The 24,695-nt window shown below is 50.8% G+C and overlaps 1 protein-coding gene across 3 annotated transcripts; it reads left to right on the top strand.

Moving 5' to 3' along the window:
- The first annotated feature begins 8,993 nt into the window (after positions 1 to 8,993).
- Positions 8,994 to 24,481, top strand: ROBO4 (roundabout guidance receptor 4). Of its 3 annotated transcripts, none has more exons than XM_027580769.2 (18): positions 8,994 to 9,149; positions 9,514 to 9,843; positions 10,105 to 10,262; positions 10,465 to 10,585; positions 10,843 to 10,970; positions 11,069 to 11,297; positions 11,556 to 11,668; positions 12,355 to 12,523; positions 12,677 to 12,859; positions 12,972 to 13,014; positions 15,454 to 15,590; positions 15,718 to 15,981; positions 19,571 to 19,678; positions 19,835 to 19,988; positions 20,738 to 20,965; positions 21,110 to 21,468; positions 22,695 to 22,901; positions 23,037 to 24,481. In XM_027580769.2, exons 1-18 carry the CDS (start codon positions 9,080 to 9,082, stop codon positions 23,045 to 23,047), a joined length of 3,012 nt encoding a protein of 1,003 aa, XP_027436570.1. In that variant the 5' UTR covers positions 8,994 to 9,079; the 3' UTR covers positions 23,048 to 24,481. The 3 variants fall into 3 exon arrangements, with proteins under 3 accessions (XP_027436570.1, XP_027436571.1, XP_027436572.1); XM_027580770.2 differs by having other exon boundaries at positions 19,850 to 19,988; positions 23,037 to 24,480; XM_027580771.2 differs by lacking the exon at positions 9,514 to 9,843 and having other exon boundaries at positions 8,996 to 9,149.
- The last annotated feature ends 214 nt before the right edge of the window (positions 24,482 to 24,695 follow it).

Below are 24,695 nucleotides of genomic sequence, written 5' to 3'. Positions count from 1 at the left end.
GCAACAAGAGACTGTTGAAAGTGACCAAAGTTGAATAGCAACAAAAAAGAACTGTTGTAAATAAAAATAGAACTGATTGAAGTAAAAATGTAAATGAGAAAATTAAACAGCACATTAAGTAGAGTTGTAGAGAGTTAGTTCAATTGGAAGATGTATCTGAAGAAATGTTTCAGAGTAAGGCACAGACCACGAAGAAGATGACAAATATGAAAAAGAGAGTAAGGGATACTCAGATATATAACATATATTTTGTCAAGAGCTCAAAGGGGAGAATAGACAGATGGAGGAGAGACAATATTTTAAGAGTAATGACTGAAGTTTTTGTAGAACTCATGATAAATGTAAATATACAGATATAGGAAGGTTATTAACATAGAAGATAAATTTAAAAATTTCCACACTTACACAAAATGTAGTAAAATCAGAGTATGCCAAAGACAAAGAGAAGATATTAAAGGCATCCAGAGAGAGAAAGATGGATCTTGCATGTTTAGACAACAATAACAGAAATCATTAGAAAGTAGAGTAGTATCTTCAAAATAATGGGCACAAATAACTATTAACCCAGAATATTGTACCTAGCCAAGCAATCTTCCAAATATGAGGATAAAATAAAGGTATTATCTGATTAACAAAAACTACAGTTTACCGGGACACCTGGGTGGCTCAGTTGGTTAAGCATCTGCCTTCCACTCAGGTCATGATCCCAGGTCCCGGGATTGAGTCCTGCATCAGGACTCTGCCTGTCACTCTGCCTGTCACTCCCCCTGCTTGTTCTCTCTCTCTCTCTCTCTCTCTGACAAATAAATAAATAAAAATCCTAAAAAAAACAAACAAACAACTACAGTTTACCATCAACACTATAAGAACTCCTAAAAGACATAGTTTGGGAAGAGGAAAAAGCAAGATTTGAGATACAAGAAAGAATTGTGGGTAAATAGGTAGACAAATCTAAATAGTGCCTTATAAAATAATAGTATCTAATTTGTACTTCCAAAACCTGACAGATAAAATACAGGAAAATGACAGCATATAAATTGGGAGGGGGATTATTCTAATGAAACTATTACAGGGTCCTTGACCCTTGAATTCTTTGGGGAGGGAAGGATGGTTAAGATATTAAGTTCAGATTTTATTAAATATTCAAGGGAACCTTATCAGGGTAACCACTTAAAGAATAAAATGAAAGAATTGGTATAAGTTCCAAACCAATAGGAAGGGGAACAAGAATAAAGAAACAAACACAAGCTCAATTTTTTAAGACAAGAAAAAAAGAAAAAATTAACACAGAAAAAGTGAGACAATAGGAAGCCATATATAAGATGGTAGAAACAAGGCTAAATTATAAATAAATTGTAAATGACCTAAATTCATCAGCTAAAATACAATCTGTTAGATTATATTTTTAATAATCCAGCCATATGCTGTTTAAATGAAATACACCCAAAACAAAGATATGCAAAAGTTGAAAATAAAGTAACGGAAAAAGATATGCCAGGCAAATAGCAAGCAAGAGGAAGCTGGGATAACTATTAACTATAACCACAAGACAAATGGACTTTGGGACAAAAAGCCTAATTAGTGGGTTGACCTTATGTCCTGTTTGCCTGAGACAGCCCTGGTTTACTCCTGTTATCCTAGCAACAACTAGTATGCTCTTTGACTCCCAAAAGTAACCCAATTAAATAGATAGCCTCCTTTAATATTAGGACTAAGTGAGGTGCCTTGAATTTGAGTGCAAATAATTTATTTCAGGAAACACCAGTATAGTAGTAAGGAAGTGGATCATGAAAGCGATCAAAGTCAGTAAAGGACATGTTATCAAGCCACTTAATACTGTGGGACACTGGAGCTCAATACTATGGGGGAAGCTAGGAGAACGGTGTTGAAATCAGATTTTAGATAAACAGATTTCAGGATAATCCCAACAGAAAGCAAGGCAACTGGGGTACCGATCTGCCAAATCTCCATGCATCATGAGTTTAGGATCCCTTCCAGGGCCTTAGCTCCTAGTGCTTCCAGCTTGCCCTGCATGTGTCCAGATATGGTCTCCAAACAGAAAGCAGCCTTCAGTGTAGAGGTAAATTCTGAAGAATTATAAATGGAGCCTCAATAGTGTCTGCTACAGAGGGTAACTACAGAATATTAAAGATTTATTTCACCAAAAAAAATTTAAAATTGAATTGTGTGTATCTAATTAACCTCAAAATATATGAAATGCATATATATGTATATATGCATGTGTCGCATCTTCTTTATCCATCCATCCATCCATCCATTGATGAATGAATATGGAAACAGGCTGTTCCCGTATCTTGGCTATTGTGAATAATGCTGCAATGAACATGGCACTGCAGATATCTTTATGAGATCTGGATTTCAATTCCTTTGGATATATACCCAGAGGTGAGATTGCTGGGTCATACAGTAGTTCTATTTTTAATTTTTTTAAAGAACCTTCATACTGTTCTCTACAGTGGCTCTACTGATTCTCATTCCCACTGATAGTGCACTGGGGTTACCCTTTCTCCATACCCTCATCATCCCTTGTCTTCTTGATGACAACTATTCTAACTGATGTGAGGTGGTACGTTATTGTGGTTTTGATTTGCACTTCCCTGATAAACCACGGTTTATCCATTCACCTACTGAAGGACACCTGGGTTACTTCCAAGTTTTGACTATTATGTATAAAACTGCTACAAACATCTGTGTGCAGATTTTTGTGTGGACATAAGTTTTCAACTCCTTTGGGAAATACCAAGAATGCAAGAATAATTTAAAAATAGAAAATCATGGGGCGCCTGGGTGGCTCAGTCAGTTAAGCATCCAATTCTTGGTTTTGGCTCTGTTCGTGATCTCAGGGTCACTGAAGGACTCTGAGCTCAACAGGGAGTCTGCTTCCCCTCTCCCTCTCCTTCTGCCCCTTCCTCTGCTCCTGCTCTCTCTCTCTCTCTCAAATAAATAAATCTTTAAAAAATAGAAAATTCATAGATGTTATTCCCCACATTAACAGATTAAAAGAGACAAACTATCTCAATAGGTGCCAAAAAAAAAAACCTTGTAGAATTTAATTCTTAATCACGACCAAAAGCTCTTAACAAACTAGAAATAAAAGGAAACTTAAAAAAAAAAAAGGAGGGGTGCCTGGGTGGCTCAGTCATTGGGCGTCTGCCTTCGGCTCAGGTCATGATCCCGGGGTCCTGGGATCGAGCCCCGCGTCGGGCTCCCTGCTCAGCGGAGAGCCTGCTTCTCCCTCTCCCTCTGCCTGCCTCTCTGCCTACTTGTGCTCTCTCTCTGTCAAATAAATAAATAAAATCTTTAAAAAAATAAAATAAAATAATTTTAAAAAAGGACACTTTTGAAACCTGATAAATAGTATCTACAAAAACCAACAGCAACCCTCATTCTTAACGGTGAAACATTAGAAGAATTCTTTTCTAAATGAAGAAGGAAACAAAGAGACCCACGGTCACTCTCTGTAGTCAACACAGTCCTGACAATGCAGGAAAGAAACAAAAAGGTATAAAGATGGGAAATAAAAAACCAAAAATGTCGTATTTGGATTGTATGTTTTCCTACATAGACAACTCAAAAGAATTGACAAACTTTGAGACATAATATCAAGGCATCTGAGTTCCTGATTGCTTTGTAATGAACCAATCCAAAATTGAGTGACTTAAAAGAGCAGCTATTTTATTCCATCACAATTCTTTGTGTCGGCAGTTTGCGTTGGACTTGCTGGGTGATTCACTTGCTGGTGCCATGAGGTCACCTGTGTGACCACATCATTTGCTATCTTGAACTGGATCTGGGTGCCTAAGATGGCCTCACCCGCAAGTCTGCTGATCGATACGTGTGGTTGGCTAGTAGGTCTAGGGATCCTCAGCTAGAATAGCTCATCTCTACTCTATGTTGCTAAACTGAGCTTCCTCACATAGTCTCAGAGCGGTGTTTCAAAAGGTCAAGAGCATATACACAAGTAATGAATCATTGAACACTACATCAAAAACTAATGATGTACTGTGTGCTGGCTAAATGAATATTAAAAACAACAACAAAGGTCAAGAGCAGAAGCTGCAAGCCCTCTAGAGGCTTAGACTTAAACGTTCCCCACACCATATCACTTCCAATGTATTCCGTTGGTCAGAGCAATTCACAAGGCCAGCCGAGTTTCAGGGTGTTAAGGAAAGGCTTCCACTTCTTTGTGCGAGGGGTGACAAGCATTGCAAAGGGAAAGTATACAGGATGGTGGGGATTACTGCAACTATCTTTGCTTAACAAGTCAGCTAAAAACACATTTAACAAAATGTGGGTAATATCTATACAGAGCGAAATCGAAAACTTTATTGAAAGACATGAAGGAAGAGCAAAATAAAGGGAGAGGTATACATGTTCATGAATAGGAAGACTTAATGTTATAAAATGCCAGTTCTTCTTATATATTCAATCAGGTCCACGAGGTTTTCAAGGAACTTGACCAGCTGAAGCCCTAAGTAGAGCCAAGACATGTCTAAAAAAGAAAGGGGGATGACTCACCCTACTAGATATCAAAATTGATTAGACAGCTCTAGTAATTGAGACAATGTGATGTTCACACAGGAATAGACAAAAGGCCAATGAAACAAGCTAAATATATATGGGCATTTGATGTGTAACAAGTAATCATTGCAAGTCACTAAATAAGAAGTACTGGGAGTATTGTTGACTATCTGAAAAAAAATATATATATGTACATAAGCCATATAAAATAATCAATTAGTGATAGATCAAAGACTTAAGTGTGAGATTTTTGTACTTTCAGAAGAAAATATGGGAGAATATCTTTTTGGCTTTAGTACAAAAGAGGTTTTTTTCAAAAATGGAAAGAATACACTAAACATAAAAATAAATATATCTACAGTAAAATTAAGAACATCTGTTACACTATAAAGAAAGAGAAAATAGAAGGCCAAGCTTGTTTTTGCAACATCTCTAATCCACAAAGAATTATTATCTGGCTTATATAAAACTCCTGAAAGTTATTGAGAAAAAGACAAATAAGTAGTAAAAAAAATGAGCCAAAGATAGAAACAAATACTTCCCAGAAGAGCAAAGGCAAATGGGGAGTAAACACTTGAAAAAGTGTTCAGCTTTATTATTTAATCAGGCAAATGCAAATTAAGACAATAATAAAATATTATTTTACATGCTAGATTGTCAAAAATTAAGAGGTTTACCAACTGTTCTGGGGATGTGAGTCAAAGACATTGGTACAACCAACTGATTTGAAAAACAATCGTTACCATCTAGAGTTGAATATTTGTATGCCCCAAGACCCAGAAATCCTACTACTAGGTTTACTTATTCCCTAGAGAGACTCTTAAACACTTATAGTTGCACTAGGAGACATAGAAAATGAAGGTTAGGGGTAGCACTGTTCATAATAGAAAAAGAAAAAGGATGACTTGATCTACTACGTAGCAAGGAAATTATCAAAGACACTCTTCTGCAAAGAATCATAGAATTATGCCTGATTCCTGAGAACACCCAATTTAGAGCAAAGCTCCACTTCCTCCACTTCCTAGGACCCTCCCCAATATCACCCAAAGCCCAAATCCGATAATTGATTCTTTCTAACACCCTAGTAAGTCTCTTACTGAGTAAGTTAAGTGTCTCTTACTGAGACACTGCACAGTTCCCCACGGTGTGCACGTTCCTTAGCTGCAAGGAGTAATAAATCCCACATGTTCAATAACAAGTATGCTCCTCGTGGTCTTTGAAGTCCTAGAAGGCATTGACAGGTTGAACACAAAGTACAGTAACTGATCTCCTTTTCTTCTTGGACATGTGAGCAGATGGTTAAATGTTGATGCTAGCAGCCTTGGAAATCTCCATTTGATCCAATCTCCAATGTTTGGTCCAGGGTGACCCATAGTCATTGGTGTCAAAAAGGTCAAGAAACTGTAGGGTTGAAAGTATTAGATGTGAGTCCCCCCATGGACCTTGAAATTGGCCGTGACGTCGATGGGACCAGGAACTAGGGAACAGATGTTGTGCCAGTGAGGTGGCATCAGGGCAACCTTTCCATTCAGCTTAGAGAAGTTCATTATTGTCTCCTCTCCTGACTCATTTTCCCTCCAGCCATTGGCATCCTGCAACAAAAATGAGAACTTGGAGATTGGGACCAAACAGACTCAAGCAAAGAGGAAAAAACAAAGCAAAACCAGAAGATCCTGCTGATCTCAAGACCAGAAAGAGTGCCTCCAGGTCCTTGGGGCTGGCTGTGGCTCTGTTGGTCAGGGAGGGGGCATGGCCTTCCCAGAACACTCAAGAGATAATTAACACATATCTAGTATTTTCTAAGCACTTCCATATCCATTCTCCATAAACCTCACACAAACATTTTACAGACATGGAAAGTGGGGCTCAGAGAGGTTATGTGACTTATTCAAGGTCTCTCTGCCAGTAAGCGGTGAAACCAGGATCTACGCCTAAGTGTAGCTGACTTCAAATCCTACTTGAATTCATATATTTTGCCCTACCAGCTTGCCCAGCAGGAGCTCCTGGCTGCATCTTCAGAGAACATAGAATAAGAAGCCAGAGAAACCAGGAGCCAGATGTGGGAAATCATGTCCCCTGGAGGCTCCTTCAGGAGGACGCTGAACTCCTGTCCTCTCTCTTTCCCTTTACAAGCAACTAAAGAATTACTTCCCAAAACACAAAATTCTAAAACCGGGAGGTGGAGGAAGATGCTATGTAAACTGGTCACTGGCCCCAGAGCAGAGCTTCCTTTGAAATAACTGGAGACAGCTCCCATTGACTAACCTCATCCGCATGACTCATGCAGTAGGCTCTTCCTTAATGTGTGGAAGTGAGACAATACAGATGCTGCGAGGCGTGGTTGCTGGAAATGAGCACTGTGATCTCTGGGAGCCATCCAGACACACCTTACTGTTGGGAAGTCCCCTTGGCCATCACTCCACAGATCCCTGGGTGCCCTGGATGCTTGGACTGAGTGAGGAGAGTCTCAGTGTCTCCCAGGAACAGCCCAGTTCTTAGCACTTGGCCCTCCAAGAGTCTGGGAATGGAGGCAGGCTGTGCTGAAGATCTCCAGGGATGAGGCATGTGACTGTGGGGTAGGGGCAGCTCCTCGGGCTGCTGTAGCCTCCCTCTGGGGCTCCGTTCCTGTTGTTCAGCACTGGCACCTCTCCCCGCTGTGTACCTGAGGATAGGGCTAGCCACGAGTCTGAATTCCTTTGAGACTTGCCCTCTTATACCATCTTTATGGATTGTAGAGATTTGAGTACAATCCAGTTGGTTCAACTCATGAGCAGAGAACTTGGTTGCGTTCCCCAAGTCCAGTGGATAAGCAGAAGAGATTAAAGAAAGACTACCGACAGCAGGCAGTCTGGGGTCAGACGGGCTTGGGGGATCCAGACCCAGGAAAATCCCAAGTTGGCAGTAGGTACGGTAAATCCATCTGTTCCACAACATCCTTCCTTGTCTTGTCCTTGGATGACTTTGGTGTCCACATGAATACCCCCCTCATCACTCTGGCCTCCCAGATCCTTGACCCCCTAAACTCTACTCCACTCTGCCGGGCACACAGATGCCTATGCTCCTGCCCCGGACTTTGTCACTGCCCTTAGCTCTTCCACTTCTGAAATACCAGACTCTGCTCTCTAACCCCAATTCCTAACCTTGCAACACTTTCATTATGTGGCTTTCACTCCGTCTGTTCTTTACCCACTGGAAATGCCCAGTTTCTAGAGACTATGGTGTTCTCTTGCTCTGTCTTTATCTGTGTTGGTCTGCTTTTCAGGAGAAAGAGAAGGAGTGAAGGAGGCCTAGGGCTGTGGCTGTGGCTGGCGCTGAGGCCAGGCTGGGAAGGGGGAGGAAGGGAGGAAGTCAGCTGCGTTAGGGGCCCCACAGAGGAGCTGGCCAGGAACAATGGGGAACAAAGGCTGGACACTCTTCCGCTGAGCCCCAGTGCCTGGCCTTGGCCTTCCGGGAACAGCTCCAGGAAATGGCTGAGATTCCAGATTTGGGAGGAAGAGACCTGTAAACAGGAGCTGGGCTCTGAGAGGGGAGAGGGGCGTGTCCCTCTAGGGGAGGGGGCGGGAAGGAACGGCAGGGTGAGCACCAACATTGCAGGCTCAGAAGCTACAAGGCTTGCCTGTTGTAGACACAAGGTTCCAGGGCTGGAAAGACCCTGAGAAATATCCCTGCCAAGGATGCTTGAATAGTTAAGGTGATGGCATGTGCATAAAAATAAATAAATAACAATATTGGCTAGCCCTTACCCATCACTTAGAGTGCATTCGGCGCTGTTCTAAGTGATTTCATGCACGATCACATCTCATTCTCACTCCAGCCCCCACGGTGGGGACTATTACTATGACTCCTACTTTATAGGTAAGGAAGCCAATTGGCAAGGGTGAAGGAACTGGCCCAAGGTCTCCCACAGCTTATTTCATTTGTCTCCCAGTGAGTAGGAACACACCGTGAGCACCTCCCAGCTTCTCCCAGAGCCCCTAAAGCCTTCCCATATCTGTCCCCCGCCCCCATCCTTGGGTAGATGGCCTGTGGGATGGCAATACACTCCTGCCTCCCTCCCCCTAGCTGCGTTGGCCCACTTTTCTCTACCCTCAGCTCCCCAGCGCGGTGCCCTGAGACTGCACCGCTGGGTCTCCGTTCCACTATGGCAGGAAAGCGCTTGGAGCCAAGGGACCAGGATTGGCATCACGGTTTAAATAGAGGCTGAAGGCTGTGCTTGGTATTACATCAGTGTGAAGATCACCTTTAGGAAACCCCAGACTAGACCCCAAGTTAAACCTTAGGGCCGGAGCTGGAGCCAGGGGTTATGGCTAGAGGGTCAAGGGCAGAGAGTTTCTCTCTGCTGGTCTCCTGCCCGTTCTCCGAGGCTCGCAGGGCCAGGCAGGAAGCATGGGCTTCCTCAAAGCTGCTTCCCTCCTGGGGCAGAGGCTCCGTCACAAACAACCACCACCACCCCTCCCCGCCCCTCCTTCCCCCTGCTGCGAGCTCCAGAGCCGCAGGACAAAGTGCTTGCGGCGAGGCTAGAGGCCCGAGAGCAGCCATGGGCTCTGGAGGAGCGGGCCTCCTTGGGGCCCCGGGGCCCCTGTCTCTCCTGCTTCTGCTTGTCACGGGTGAGTGTGGCCGTCCCCTCTCCTAGACCCTGCTCCCTCGATTCAAGGCCTTCCCTTTGGCAGCAGGGGTGCCAGAGATGGTGATGACGATGGTGGTGATGATGATGTATGTGTGAGACAGAGAGGTTAGAACACAGGGGCCCTTACTTCTCTTACAGCTTTTTAATTGCCCCCCCCCCCCGGCCTCACACAGTAGATTATTGTCTCTCCTGCAAACTGCTCAAGAGGCGGTGACATGGCACCCCTCCCAGCTAGCTTGTTATTGGAAGCTATCTTCAGACAAGAGAAGGCAGAAGAGATGTTCAGGGATTTGGGGGGTCCTGTTGGTAGTCAGACTGGGCTCCGCCCCCCCTTTCCCTTCCAGGAGGCACGGCCCAGGACTCCCCACCCCAGATCCTAGTCCACCCCCAGGACCAGCTGCTCCAGGGCCCAGGCCCCGCCAAAATGAGCTGCCGAGCCTCGGGCCAGCCGCCTCCCACCATCCGCTGGCTGCTGAACGGGCAGCCCCTGAGCATGGTGCCCCCAGACATCCACCACCTCCTACCTGATGGAACACTCCTGCTGCTGCGGCCCCCTGCCCGGGGACGTGGCCAGGATGAGCAGGCCCTGTCCACAGATCTGGGTGTCTACACCTGCGAGGCCAGCAACCGGCTGGGCACAGCCATCAGCAGAGCGGCTCGGCTGTCTGCGGCTGGTAAAGCCTGGGAGGGGAGGCCCAGGGTGGGGCACACCTGGGGCCCGATGCCTGAGGTGAGGATATCTGGGGGGCCATCTGTGAGGGAAGGCCTGGCCTGGGAGAACTGAGGGCTGGGGCTCTGAGGAGTGAACACAAGGCAGTGAAAAGGTGGGTAAAGCTGAATGGGGCCAGTGCAGCAGGAGGCACCGAGCGAGGCAGGGCCTCTGTGGAGGGGAGCACTGGACGATCCTCCCTGCTGACCCTCCATCGTGCCCGCAGACCTTCGGGAGGATTTCCAGACCCAGCCTCAGGATACAGTGGCCACAGTGGGCGAGCCGGTGGTTCTGGAGTGTGGGCCGCCCAGGGGCCACCCAGAGCCCACAGTCTCCTGGTGGAAGGATGGCAAACCCCTGGCCCTACAGCCAGGACGGCACACGGTGAGTGTAGCCCCCCTTCCCGTGCTTTCTCTGGTTCTGAGGGGAATGGGGCACACCCGGAGGGAGTGACCCGCCCCCCCCCCCCCCCGGCCCCATGTCCCCTGCAGAATTTGAGGAAGGGAAGGCAGAGAGGCCTAAGTTTCCCTCCCCAGTCAGAGCCCCTCCCCACATGGAGACTTCACGAAGCACTTGGCCTCGACAGGTCTCCAGGGGCTCCCTGCAGATGGCAAGAGCGGAGAAGAGCGATGAGGGGACCTATATGTGTGTGGCCACCAACAGTGCAGGACGACGGGAGAGCCGGGCAGCCAGGGTATCTGTCCAGGGTAAGGCGAGGGTGGTCAGCTCAAGTTAGGGCCTGGTTTGGGCTGGGCTTAGGGTATGTGGGGATCAATGTGGGATCGGGATCAGAGTGATGGGGGACCCCATTTAAAGAGAGGTTCCCCCATCCTAGAGGAGAAATAGGAGTGCTCTAGACTGGGAAATCTGGGAATTGTGGTTGCTCCACGTCTGGGGGCTGTTTCACTCCTCAATCTCATCACTCTGGCCTATAGGCCCCAGAACACCCCTATGCTCCCCACAGAGCCCCAGACCTATAAAGAGCCTCTGGAGCTGCTGGCTGTGCACATTCAGCTGGAAAATGTGACCTTGCTGAACCCAGACCCCGCAAAGAGCAGCAGGCCTGAGCCTGCTGTGTGGCTCAGCTGGAAGGTAAGGCCCAGGACCTAGGGGTGGGTGCCAGTCCAGAGCTCAAGGAAGAGCTGGTCCTAAACCCTTGACCCCCATCCTTCCTCTGGACTCTTTCCCAGGTGAGCGGCCCTGCGGCACCTGCTCAGTCCTACACAGCCCTGTTCCGGGTCCAGACGGCCCCAGGAGGCCCGGGAGCTCCGTGGGCAGAGGCCCTGCTGGCTGGCTGGCAGAGCGCAGAGCTGGGAGGCCTCCTCTGGGGCCAAGACTACGAGTTCAAAGTGAGACCATCCTCTGGCCGGGCTCAAGGCCCTGACAGCAACGTGCTGCTCCTGAGGCTGCCTGAACAAGGTCAGGGACAGATGCCCCCAGGACCCAGCAGTATGCTCTCCGGCACCTTCCTGTCTGTGGGCCCCTGGACTGTCCCACCCCAGTCTGGCGGGGGAGGGGGCCTTAACTCCCAGGCTCCCTTCTGCCATGGCCAGCAAGCAGAGCTGCAAGAAGCTCCTATTCTTATCAGTGTGGTCTGTGACCACATCCCCTTCCCAGCTCCATTTCCTAGGGTCCCCTCCTTCAGCATCCCTTATAGACTCTCTTCCTCCCCTCCAGTGCCCAGTGCCCCTCCCCAGGAGGTGACCTTAAAGCCTGGCAACAGCAGTGTCCTTGTGAGCTGGGTCCCACCACCTGCTGAAAACCACAATGGCATCATCCGTGGCTACCAGGTACCCCTTCCTGGTGGTGCCAGGACATCCCTCTTCCCTGACACCCTGCATACCTTTGCTCTGGGCACTGAGAAACAGCCCCCATGCAGAGAAGCAAGGGGAATCTCGCTGTTGCTGGGCGAGGTTTTGCCAGGCCTTGCCAAGCACTTTCCTACCTGATCTCATTTTTGTCTCACTGTCCATCCTGGGTGATTATCCCTACTTTACAGACATGGAGAGCGAGGCCCAGGTCACAGGTGCAGGAAGCAGAACAGGAACCAAACCGGGCTGTGTCTGACTCCCAGCTTCTAAGGCGGTGGCCTCAGAATGGGGTTCTTGGACCAGCCACACTAGCAGTGCCCGACAACGTGTTAGAAACGCAAATCCCTGGGTCCTTCCCAGGCTTCGTGAATCAGAAACTCAGGGATGGGCTTAGTAACCTGGATTTTTAACAAACCCTCCCAGTGACCCCGAAGCACAGTGAAGGTTGAGAGCCACGGCCTACCGTCTATGTTAGCAGATTGCTTTGGCCCTGCTTCTGCCAGGCTAGAGAGAGGTCTCTCTCACTCTGCAGGGGGAAGGGAATAAGAAGCATGGCTGCCTGGGGTTGAGGGAATGTCCCCAGGGTGGCCACATGCCCAGAGATGAAGGGCTCAGCTGCTGGGGTGGTGCAGGGGGACCATTGCTCACCTCCGCTTGTGCCTCAGGTTTGGAGCCTGGGCAACACCTCACTGCCCCCAGCCAACTGGACTGTGGCGGGTGAGCAGACCCAGCTGGAGATCGCCACCCGAAAGCCAGGTTCCTACTGCGTGCAAGTGGCTGCCATTACTGGTGCTGGGCCTGGGCCCCCCAGTAGCCCCGTCTGCCTCCTTTTAGGTGAGGGCAGTGCCCACCAGCCCACCCACACCCCGTGAGCCCCCCTTCCCACCTTCCTCTCTCCCTACTCACATCTCACCCCTCCGGTTCATCGTCTGCCCCACTCTCACCGCCCCTCCCCACCCTGCCCACTGAGCACAAATCCCCATACAGAGCGGACCATGGAGCGAGCCACCCAAGAACTCAGTGATGGTCCCTGGACCCTGGAGCAGCTGAGGGCCACCTTGAAGCGGCCAGAAGTGATTGCTGGTGGGGGTGTTTTGCTCTGGCTTCTGCTGTTAGGCACCGCCGTGTGTGTCCACCGCCGGCGCCGAGCAGGGGTGCACCTGGGCCCAGGTGAGAGATGCAGTGGACTCCCGGGCGGTCGAGGGCAGAACAATACAGGGGTTTAGATCTCGGGCCCGGTGCTGGACACTCGGGATTTAGCCTTTCTTTTGCCCTCGTCCAGGTCTGTACAGATACACCAGTGAGGACGCCATCTTAAAGCACAGGTGAGAGATGAGAGGGGAGGGGCTTGAGGTGAGGCAGAGGCCGAGGGGCCAAGGGACAGTGGAGCCAGGACGGAGAATTGGATGGAATATTCTCTCTCCTGCTGCCACGCACTTTGGGATCCTACTACCCAAATCTCTCCTGAGCTCCAAGAGAGAATTAATTTCTCTTTCATTTATGTTCCTATAACCCCATTGGACAGTTGAGTAAACTGAGACTCATGACTTAAGTGTCTTTGCCCAAGGCCACACTGCTAATAGCTGGTGTGTCACACGGTTAATCGGTGCGCTTGTCGCCCACCTCTCACTAATACTTCCTAGACTCTCCTGCTGACTGGTTCTGCGAGGTGGGGGTAACTAGCATGGAAAGACCAGTCTAACTTCCAATTTTCTCTGTACACCCAGTGTCTACCTAGGGGTGCCTTTGCATTCAGGAAATCACCTACCTATCGCGAGATCCCTCCTTCACCAGTAATCACCCACAGTTCCAGCAGAGGGCACTCTGCCCCTACAGTCTCGATTCTCCCTCCTTGTTCTCAATATCAGGGGCAGGGGGCAGGTACACCTGCTCCAAGGGTCTTTGGCTGCCAAAGCAAGTCTGTGGTTATGAGACATGATGCTAAGAAAGAAAACATCCTTTTTTTCTTATTGGCTGAGTTTTACACTAAATAACCATTTCAGCTCTGCCCACCTTCTCCTGCTCTTTATCTCATTGGATTTCCTCTGAAGGGCTTCACATTCCAAGTCTGCATCTTTCAACAAGTTTATCAAGCACCTACTCTGTGCCAGACACAACCAGCCCTTGGGCTACCGTTTTGCTGTCAGTGTCTCAGCCCAGAGCAAGGTTCTAAGCTGGTTGGGGCCATATTCCTGCATTATTCTGTGCTCACTGGCCTTTCTTTTCCAGCTACTTCCTGGGCTTTGTCTGCTCTTCCTTGAAACTTCTCTGGATCTCCTGGGACTTTATCCCTTGTCTTTGAGGGGGATTCATTCTCTTTTTTTTAAGACATTTATTTATTTGAGAAAGAGGGGGGGGATGGGGGAGGGGGAGAGGGAGACGGAGAAAGAGTCTTAAGCGGACTCCACACTGAGTGCAGAGCTTCATGCGGGGCTCAATCTCAGAACCCTGAGATCAGGACCTGAGCCGAAACCAAGAGTCAGATGCCTAACCAACTGTGCCACCCAGGCGCCCCAGAGGGATTCCATTCTGATGGTTCTGTGTTCATTCATTTCTTTAGCACAGGCTCCACACCACCAGGAACTCTGCGTCCAGGCAGAGACAGCCATGTTAGCATCTGAATGCAATCCAGTGTTAGAAGTGCAGAAACGTGGGGGTGCCTGGGTGGCTCAGTTGGTTAAGCAGCCAATTCTTAATTTCAGTTCAGGTCATGGTCTCAGGGGTCCTGGGATCTAGCTCTGCACTCAGCAGGGAGTCTGCTTGAGGATACTCTCTCTTTCTCCCTCTCCCTCTGCCCCTCCCCCTGCTTGTGTTCCCTCTCTCGCTGTGTCTCTCTCTCTCTTTGTCAAATAAATAAAATCTTTAAAATAAAAAAGTGCAGAAACATGCACAAGATTCGTGGAAAGGGGAGTAGGATGGGGAAATATGGGAGGAAGATTCCACAATCACCCTGACAAAAGAAGGGGAAGGGGAAGGGGAAAGGAGCAGCAAAAACTAGCCTGCTATGTTCATAGGGAAACATCAGCCATTTGGGCTGGCTGGGACACAGGCGCAAGATGGGTCAGACTGAAGGACAAGGTTAGGGGGCTGGAAGCCAGACCGACAAGGGCCCTGTTAGCCATGCTAGGCAACTGGGCTCTATCCTGGTAAATGGGGAGCCACTGAAGGTTTTAGGCAGAGAATTGCTTTGGTCTGATCCCTATTCTTGCCAGATTACTCAGGCAGCCAGCAGGGCACCCAGTTCAAAGGGAACCAGACTGGACGTAGAGAAGGCAACATCCACGTAGCAGACTCCAGCCCTGCCAGCTGAATGATCTCACATTTCCTCATTTCCACTCACAACATCAGCCTTACATGGAAGGCTTATTTTTTGTAGCCCTTTTACAGATAAAGAACCGGGGCTCCAAGAGGCTGGTAGACCTCGCTGCCCAGGGCTGCACAGCTAGGCTGCGGCAGATGGGGATTTTCACAGCGGGTTCGTCTGCCCCCGGATCTGTGTCCTCTTTGTCTCCGCACATAGCTGTCTCTCTTCAACGCCTCCCGGTTCTGGGCCCCTTGGACTCGCCCGGGTCCCAGGATAAGAAAAGACCACTGAGTTTGGGGCACCGGGTCGGAGATCTTCAGGAGTCTGTGAAGGGCTAGCCAGCAGCGAGAATAAAGCTGCTACCACCCCGTCTGCGACCCTCTGAGCTGGAGGTCTTGGCCAATTATGTTCTCGCTTCACCCCACTTCTCCTGCCCCGTCCCCACCCTCCATCGCCCCAGGATGGATCATAGCGACTCCCCTTGGCTGGCAGACACTTGGCGCTCCACGTCGGGCTCCCGGGACCTGAGCAGCAGCAGCAGCCTCAGCAGCAGGCTAGGCGTGGACCCCCGGGACGCCAGGGACTGTCGTCGCTCCTGTGAGCATGCGCAGTGGGGCCAAGGGGGCCAACGGGGGGGGAGGGGATCACCCCCTCGCCAGGGCTGGAGATGGGGGTTGCGCGGTGGGATGCACTGGCCGTAATTCTTCCTGTCGTCCTACCACAGTGATCTCCTGGGATCCCCGAAGCCCGGGTGTGCCCCTGCTTCCCGATACCAGCACTTTTTATGGTTCTCTCATCGCTGAGCTGCCTTCTGGCCCCCCAGCCCGGCCAAGCCCCAAGACCCCAGCTGTCAGGCGTCTCCCACCCCAGCTGGCCCGGCTTTCCAGCCCCTGGCCCAGTCCAGACAGCCTCTGCAGCCGCCGGGGCCTCGCTTCTCCGCGCTTGCCTCTGGCCCCTGCAGAGGCTTGGAAGGCCAAAAAGAAGCAGGGTAAGGAATGGGGAGGAGAGACAGCCTAGAGCGGGTGGCAGGAGGGAACAGGAGTGGGAACGTGGTGGGAACGTGACCCGGGGGCCTCGCAGCCGGATGGGGGCTCTGTCCCAGCCATGGCAGACACAGGGTCTCCCCACTATCACCAGATCCCTCAGCCAGGAGTGTGCTGAACTCTGCTTTTCTTTACGCTGTGCTGTTTCCACTTGGCCACACCAGTCGTGGGCCGACTTCTGCACGCATTTGAATTTGGCAGACATTTCCTAAGCACCACTGTAAGCCAGCTGTGGGGACACAAGAGACAGCTCTTGCCATCTAAGGGCTCAGAGTCTGAGGAGAGCGGCTGACCAGCATATAAGTAACGTTAGAAACTGAAAGCATGTGACCAGTGCTAGCCTGGAGCCTCGTCTCCTTGTGCCCTGGGCCCGGGGCCTCCCCATGCACTCACTCCCTACTCACTTCCCAGACAAGAATGAGTCATTCCTTTCTGCCCAGATTTCTCTCCTGACTTCTGCTTCCCAGAGAGAAAAAATCAGAGTGTCTGTTTCTTTAGCAACTACTATATTTTAGGTGCCTTACGTATTTGTTATTTCATTTAAAATTACCCCCAGCCTATTGGCTAGGTATTATTTCTCTAGTTTTGCAGATGGGGAAAGAGGATCAGAAATGAGTAACTTGTTCAAAACACCACAAGTCAGTAAGCTAAACTCAGATTTGAAGCCAGAATGGTCTGCTTCCAAAGGCCACCCTCGGGGAGCTCCCTTGGGAGATTCTATTCTACCACTGACTAGTTTCTCTTCTTTCTGAACATTGGCCTGCACTCCACCTGCTGTCTTCATGAGCCTTCTGTGCTGATTAGTAAGCCTTACAAATGTCCTAGAGCCAATTCCTTTTTTTTTTTTTTTTAGTGGATATAATCCAACTTTCATGAAGACAGAGATGGATTCAGAGTAATTAAGAGCTTGTCCAATATCCAGAATTTTATGACTCTAATATTAGCAAAGTTGGCATTCTTTCCAGCTTCACCTCAGAATTCTAGCATTAGGAATTGTCAGTGGTAATGAAATAGCAGCTAAAAAGGGGTTGAAAAAGTCCCATTTAAAAACCTGCCTTCCCATGGAGAGCTACACTGACTTGGATATGATGTGTAGCCCATCCTAAGACATTAATACTACTGGAGGGGAAATGTAAATAGTTTTCTACAGCCAATTCTTAAGACAGATTCCAATTCTGGGACGCCTGGTGGCTCAGTCGGTTAAGCATCTGCCTTCGGCTCAGGTCATGATCCCAGGGTCCTGGGATCGAGTCCCGCATCGGGCTCCCTGCTCCGCGGGGAGCCTGCTTCTCCCTCTGCCTCTCCCTCTCTCTCTCTCTCTCTCTCTCTCTGTCTCTCATGAATAAATAAAATCTTTAAAAAAAAAAAAAGACAGGTTCCAATTCTGAGATGAGGCTTCGGTGTCTCCTCACCTCAGCCCCACTGGCCGACCACAGCAGCTCCCCTACACCGGTGACACTCGATGGCCCACCTCTCGTTCCTGGGTCCCCAGCAGCAGCAAGACCGTGCTGTGGTCTTGTCCAGAGCCATGCAGTTGGATCTACTGCTGTCACTTAGTCCAAAAGACTGAGGATTCTTTGTCTTCTGACACTGACAAACTCTCTCAGTGCCCCCCTATTCCCCTTGACCTGCTCATTCTTTTTTCTTATTATTTGACCTTAGTTGGGGTTTTTCTCCCCACCACAGTTACACTCTCTCATGTTTCATCCATTGTATCAGGCTCTTAGTTCCACTCTGCCAGATACATACATTGAGTATCCTAACGACTTAATGATTTCAAACAAATATATCTTGCCATTCAGGTATGCCCAATGAGATTTGACCTAACCTTGATAACATTTTTATCGTGTAGTTTGCTCAAATAACACTGAAAAGTAAAACCCAAGTAATTGCAAGCATGGTGGGAGGAGCTTTTGTGACTAGAATCCTTTAGAAGAAATAGAACGGGCTGGGACAAAGGTGCCCTTTTCTAGGACTGGCCTTTCGTCTTCCTTGTCCACACCAACTAACCAACATGTGTCCCCTTTTCTGAGCTTACTCAGGAAACCAGAACTAGATGAGACAAAGCCATTGATAACAGAGTTGGAGCACCTGAAGTTGGCCTCCAGGACTCCCTAGGTCACACAACAAATAAAGGAAATAAATTTAAAAAAACAAAGCAGCAATTTTGGTGGAGGAAATCTGGCCGCTGTGTGCGTTTTCATCCCAATGGCTCAGAAGGTCTGGCCACTGTACATGGATTCCCAGGGCTTAGATAGTCTTGGTGAATGGCGTAGCCTTGATCTCATCCCTGTTCTGAACCTGCCCAGTTTTGGTCTCCAAATCTTTGAGATCAGACCAATTAGACGGCTAAGCCTCGAGCGTCCTGCCTGGTCTCGGATTTCTCAAGGACGGAACGCCTTTCCTAACTGAGCTTCTGATCATGTGACACTAATCTGAAGGCTGCTTCCTTTTTCCTTCACTTGATATTTTACTTTTTCCTGGTCTTGGGGAAATCTCTTCCCTCCATTACCCTCCCAGTTCCCTTCTGGTTTAAACTTAGATCCATTTGGGTTTTGGCCTGACCAAGAAGCATGCTTTGGGTCACTGCACACAGCTGGGTCTGTTCCTGCAGTTACCTCAGCTTCTCCATTGTCAGAGTTCACTCAGAGCCCTGTCTCTTAAGTGGCCGTGTGAGCCAAATGGTAGCCGCCATCTTGTGATTCTTCTCACCTCGTGTTGACATCTACATCTCTGATATTATCCATCCATTTGCTCATTCATTCAACAAATATCATCAAATATCTATGGGCAGCGCATTGCCTCCCTGGGTGAGACCAACACATCTTCCTCTTCTAGAGGTCTTCTTCTCAGCTGACTCGCTCCTGTTACACCCGGTAAGGTGTGGGGTTGTCTTACCCACTCGGCTCAACTTGACAGTCCAACCCTTCTTCCCACGTGAGAGATACTCAGGTTTTTCAGGGCAAGGTGATCCAGAACATTGTAAGATATTTGTAATGTGAGAGATGGCAATTAACAGATTCTCTCCAAGAAAAGAAGGGGTATTTGTCTTCACAGGGCCAAAATTCATGAGAGGAGTAGAAATTGCGAGGGTATAGAGATCAGGAAGATGGGAATGTATACAGTAAGGAAACGAAAATTGTCAAAGTCTCTTTTAGGCACCAGGAACTTCCCAATCTGTGTTTATAAATAAATTAAGATTGGCAAAACTATCATTTGACTGGGTGTTCCCAAATGAAACCAAAGCTCAGAAAAGTTAATGAATTTACCTGAGGTCACACAGCAGCTACGTAACTGAGCTGGGCTGTGAATGCAGGTCTTTTGACTCTGAGCCTAGTGCTACCTTCCTCCCTTATCATAGCTGCCTGGATGAAGGTGAGGACGGGGAGGATGGAGGGAGGTTCTTCCCTTTTTTCTCTGGGTTCAGGGACTCTAAAGCCTAACTGAAAGACCGGCTGAAGATAGAGCCTGTGGTTGGAGACTGCAAGGCCCACCCTGACTTGCCCCCCCACCCACTGACTCTTGCCTTTGCAGAGCTGCAGCAAGCTAACAGCTCCCCACCCCTCCGGGCCAGCCACCCTCTGGAGCTCTGGGCCTGGGAGTTGGGGAATAGAGGCTCCAAGAACCTTTCCCAAAGCCCAGGTGAGAGAAGGCCCGAAAAGGGAAGTGAGGGGGTGAGGCAGGGTGGCTGCTTTTGCCCCTGAGGAGGCTGGGTGGGTGGGGTGTGGGGACAGGAAGCTGGGGCTGGGGGGGGCAGGTGTGGGGGCCTGATGGGGGTTCTGCCGGTCTCACCCCCAGGTTATTGTTCCCCAGGAGCTGTGCCCCAGGCTCTGGTTGCCTGGAGGGCCCTGGGACCACAGCTCCTCAGCTCCTCCAATGAGCTGGCTTCGCGCCCTCTCCCCCCAGCACCCCTCCCTTCTCGTGGAGCCCCTGCTCAGAGTCAGCAGACCCAGTAAGAGGGCATGGGGTCAGGAAGCAGGGCTGGGAGACTAGAGGTGTGAGGGGTGTGTGCTGAGCTTGGGCAGGGGCTGGGGGACTAGGGGTGTGAGGGGTGTGTGCTGAGCTTGGGCAGGGGCTGGGGGACTAGGGGTGTGAGGGGTGTGTGCTGAGCTTGGGCAACGGCGGGGGGACTAGGGGTGTGAGGGGTGTGTGCTGAGCTTGGGCAACGGCGGGGGGACTAGGGGTGTGAGGGGTGTGTGCTGAGCTTGGGCAGCGGCGGGGGGACTAGGGGTGTGAGGGGTGTGTGCTGAGCTTGGGCAGCGGCGGGGGGACTAGGGGTGTGAGGGGTGTGTGCTGAGCTTGGGCAGCGGCGGGGGGACTAGGGGTGTGAGGGGTGTGTGCTGAGCTTGGGCAGCGGCTGGGGGACTAGGGGTGTGAGGGGTGTGTGCTGAGCTTGGGCAGGGGCTGGGGGACTAGGGGTGTGAGGGGTGTTTGCTGAGCTTGGGCAGCGGCGGGGGGACTAGGGGTGTGAGGGGTGTGTGCTGAGCTTGGGCAGCGGCTGGGGGACTAGGGGTGTGAGGGGTGTGTGCTGAGCTTGGGCAGGGGCTGGGGGACTAGGGGTGTGAGGGGTGTTTGCTGAGCTTGGGCAGCGGCGGGGGGACTAGGGGTGTGAGGGGTGTGTGCTGAGCTTGGGCAGCGGCTGGGGGAGGGTGGACAGGGGCTGCACTAACCACCCTGTCATCACTCTCTTACCCCAATCAGGCACTCTGCGGAGCCCCGAGCGCCCCCCTCCCTCCCACAGCCAGCTGGCCCCCTCCCCATCCTGATCGCCTCCAGCCCCCAGGCCTCTTCCCTCTCTGGTCCCAGCCCCGAGTCCAGTCGTCTGTCCAGCTCCTCACTGTCATCCCTGGGGGAGGATCAGGACAGTGTGCTGACTCCCGAGGAGGTGGCCCTGTGCCTGGAGCTTAGTGAAGGTGAAGAGACCCCCAGGTGAGTTGCCTGAGGGATGACCGAAGGACTACAGATAAGCACGGACAAGAGTAGCTTATCTCCGCCCTTCCTCCCGGGAATGTTTCTGCGGCCAGCCTACCCACCTCAACCTTAGTCCTGTCTCCCATTTTGTCTCTCTTCTAGGAATAGTGTCTCTCCTATGCCAAGGGCTCCTTCACCCCCTGTCACCTACGGCTACATCAGCATCCCGACAGCCTCAGAGCTAGCAGACGTGGGCAGGGCTGGAGGAGGGGTGGGGTCCGAAGTGAGGGGCTTGCTGTGCCCACCCCGGCCCTGTCCCACCCCTACCCCCAGCGAGGGCTCCTTGGCCAACGGCTGGGGCTCTGCCTCTGAGGACAACGTCCCCAGTGCCAGAGCCAGCCTCGTCAGCTCCTCTGACGGCTCCTTCCTCGCCGACGCCCACTTCGCCCGGGCCCTGGCCATGGCCGTGGACAGCTTTGGCTTTGGTCTGGAGCCCAGGGAGGCGGACTGCGTCTTCACGGGTATGTGGGATCACCTGCCTCACGTCTCACCTCCACCCCTTGGAATAGACACAGCTCCTGGAAGAACCCCTCCCTGCCTTTTCCCCAACCAAGAGGCAAGGCTTCCTAACCATTGTCTTTGTGGTAATCCTTAAAAGAGCTAGCTTTTATTGAATGAGTGCTCTGTCCCTGGCCCTATATATACATTCAATATTAACAACTCTGTGAGGAATATTCTTTATCTTTCTTTTCCAAATGAGGAAACTGTAAATCAAACAGGTTTTTTCACTTGCCCAAGGTCACCCACAAGAACAAGGACAAAATGTTCAAGTCTAAAGCCCAGAGGCAGCCAACTGTAGGCCCCTTGCCCTCCCTCTAGATTGCTCCTCTTAACCCAGACACTGGTTTCTAGGAAAGATTGCTCCCCACTTCTTCTATTTACTCCAACTCACTGTTTTAGATTCTCCTCACTAGGGGAAGGTCTGTTTTCTCTCTTACCTCCTGCTATGCTTACAAGCCTTCCCGTTGCCCTGTCTGTGGCTGGGGTGAGAAGAAGCTGGGCTCACCCCTCCACCTGTCGAGCAGAGTGGGACCATTGTGTCCCTGTCAACAGACAGTAGCTCGGGGCTCCCTGTGCCCCTTCCTTTTCTTTTTTAAGATTTTATTTATTTATTTGATGAGAGAGAGAGAGAGAGAGCACAAGCAGGGGGAGCGGCAGGCAGAGGGAGAAGCAGGCTCCCCACTGAGCAGGGAGCCCGATGCGGGGCTCGATCCCAGGACCCCGGGATCATGACCTGAGCCGAAGGCAGACGCTTAACGGACTGAGCCACCCAGGCGCCCCCACTTCCTCATATACTCTGTCAGAACCCCTCTCCCCATCTTATGAACCCTAACTCTACCCTTTGCCTCCAAGAAAAACAACCAGGCTTGTAAAGGGGAAAGCAAGGATTATCCAGGGCAGAAGTGCCCATAACGGAGAGAGAAGGATGCCCAGGGAGGGGGTGTGGTGAAGGGTGAGAGTATGGATAGAAGCCCAGAGCTGGGCTGGGAGGAAACAGCTCAAGCTATTCTCTCAAAAGAAACCAATGGACTCATTCCAATGGCTGCCAGAATTGATGGGCTGAGTTGGGGCTAGGTTATCTTCCAGGTTGGGTGAGTGCCTGAAGCAGGCTCTAAGCATTCTGCCCTAAACTGGTCCCTCAGAGTGAAGGTCAGCCCTCTACAAATAACTCTACCCTCCCTGACAGAGGCTTCCTCACCTCCCTCCCCCCGGGATGACCTCTTCCTGACCTCCGCCCTCTCCCTACCCCTGTGGGAGTGGAGGTCGGACTGGCTGGAGGACATGGAGGACCACCACAGCCAGCGGCTGGGAAGGGGGCTGCCTCCCTGGCCCCCCGACTCTCGGATCTCTTCCCGAAGAAGTCAGCTCGACCGTCCTGAGCCCAAGGCTGGCAGTAAGTGTCTGTCTTCTGAGCTGACACGGTGACCTTTGCTGAGGGGTTCCGGGGAGGAGCCAGGAGGAGCCCTGGGGTTGGGCAGGAGAGGGGGAGCAGCGGGGTAACTCCACTCTCCTTCGACTTCCCCTGCAGACTCCTCATGAGCTGTGCCCGAGACTGCCAAGAAGAGAATCAAACCACCCCCCTGTGGAGTGTCAGTCTTGGCCTGCACTTCTCTGCAGCTGGGGGACCACCTTGCCCGGCCTCCCGGAGAGCTCTCGTCCTTCCGGGATTGTGAAAACAGATGAAAGCACAACAAAATAAGCACAAAGCAGACCTGGAGCCCTCAGGGAGCAAAAAACCATCCTGGCCTGACTCATCGCCCTTGCTTTCTCCTCCTTCCATCCATCCCACAGCCAAGTCTTCTGGCCTGAGAAGCAGCCTTATCTCCCAATCTCCCCACCCACTTGGATCACGGGAAGTAGGGGAGCCAGAGGTCTTTCCAGAGGACAGCAGCAGCTTGTGGGACAGGCGGTAAGGGAAGGAGCTTTACAGAGCCACCCCTCTCGGGAGGGGACCATTCATTCCCACAGGGGCGGGCTCACCTCTCCCCAGCCACACCCGGGAGAGGAAGAAAGGAGGACCCACTGACCAGCCCCGAAGCGGTGAGGCCCGACCTTGCTACCAAGGCAGAGGGGTCAGCTTGGATCCAGGGAGGGAGCTGTGAGGGAAGGGAGGTGGGGAAATGGAGGACAAAGCCCCCTCCTCATACTGTGGACTCTATGAGCTTCAGAAATTAATACCATAAAACTGTCATGACTTGAGTGCGGTGAGATCATTCCCCAGAGCACCATTTTGGGGAGGGTACCCGGAGATATGGGAAGAATTCTGAGTTCCAAAGGGCTCAGGCACTCGTTGGCACTCAGGGAGAGTCACTTAGTTCTGTTCTGTGATTGAGGGAAGAATTACACGGGTCCTTCGGATTCTTCTGGTCGGCTGGTCTTCGCAACTTGTCCTAGGAAGACAACTCCTTCTTTCAGCGGTCCCAGCTCCCCCCCCCGCAAAGACCAGTCCCAGATGCTTAAGACCAGAGGGTTTCTTAAAATAGACGAAGTAGCTTCATTCCCCAAAAGGTAGAACCACCTGTAATGGTTGGCTAGTGAACACCCTTCAGACAAAACAACAGAACAGAGAAATGGAGCCGACTGCCAGGGCCAGAGCCACAGAAAGTTCCAGAAGGGCCCGGTCCTTCTAACGTGGAGGGAAAGGCAGGAGCAAAACACACAAGTTGGGGGCGACAGTGCTCCTAAGCAAGACCAGGGGCCACAGGAGGATGCCTTTAGGGAGGGTCAATTAGGAAGCAGGCCCTGAAAGGGGGTGATGACCCCCCAAACCTAAGCCACTCTACCTAGAGGCCACTCTGAACTCACAGGCCGAGTGAGGCAGGGCCTGGGGGACACGGTGCTGCCTGAACTACCAGTCTGGGCTGGAGTGTCTTCGTCTCAGGATGAGAAATCAGTGCTCCGGATACATATCCGTTCCTCTCTCTTTGCTTTTCCTTTTTTGGATTTTGTTTTACTTTTAGCTTCCTGGTAAAATTCCTTTTGAAAACATTCCAACCCGGTTTGCCAGACCAATGGAGAAAAAGGGATTTGTGCACACTTAGGTCACAGTGGCAGGAGAGGTCAGAGCCTGGGCTTGGGGGTGGGGGTGGGGGCAGTGGCCGTCCCCTGAGAGCCCGGGGCAGTTACTGAGCCTGGGGGTGAAGAAGTCAGAAGGAAACAAAGCTCAGAAAACCATTCGGTGGCATGG

The sequence above is a fragment of the Zalophus californianus genome, chromosome 11 (genome assembly GCF_009762305.2).
Source record: "Zalophus californianus isolate mZalCal1 chromosome 11, mZalCal1.pri.v2, whole genome shotgun sequence".
Lineage (NCBI taxonomy): Eukaryota > Metazoa > Chordata > Mammalia > Carnivora > Otariidae > Zalophus > Zalophus californianus.
Note: the sequence above shows the minus strand (reverse complement) of the source record. Positions and strands in the feature narration are given on the sequence as shown.

Excerpts from the sequence above, each read along its gene's own strand:
- ROBO4 (XM_027580769.2), top strand. The coding sequence starts at position 9,080 with ATGGGCTCTGGAGGAGCGGGCCTCCTTGGGGCCCCGGGGCCCCTGTCT. Across the intron at positions 9,150-9,513 it reads CCTGCTTCTGCTTGTCACGG|GAGGCACGGCCCAGGACTCC; the intron begins GTGAGTGTGGCC and ends TTTCCCTTCCAG. Across the intron at positions 9,844-10,104 it reads GGCTCGGCTGTCTGCGGCTG|ACCTTCGGGAGGATTTCCAG; the intron begins GTAAAGCCTGGG and ends TCGTGCCCGCAG.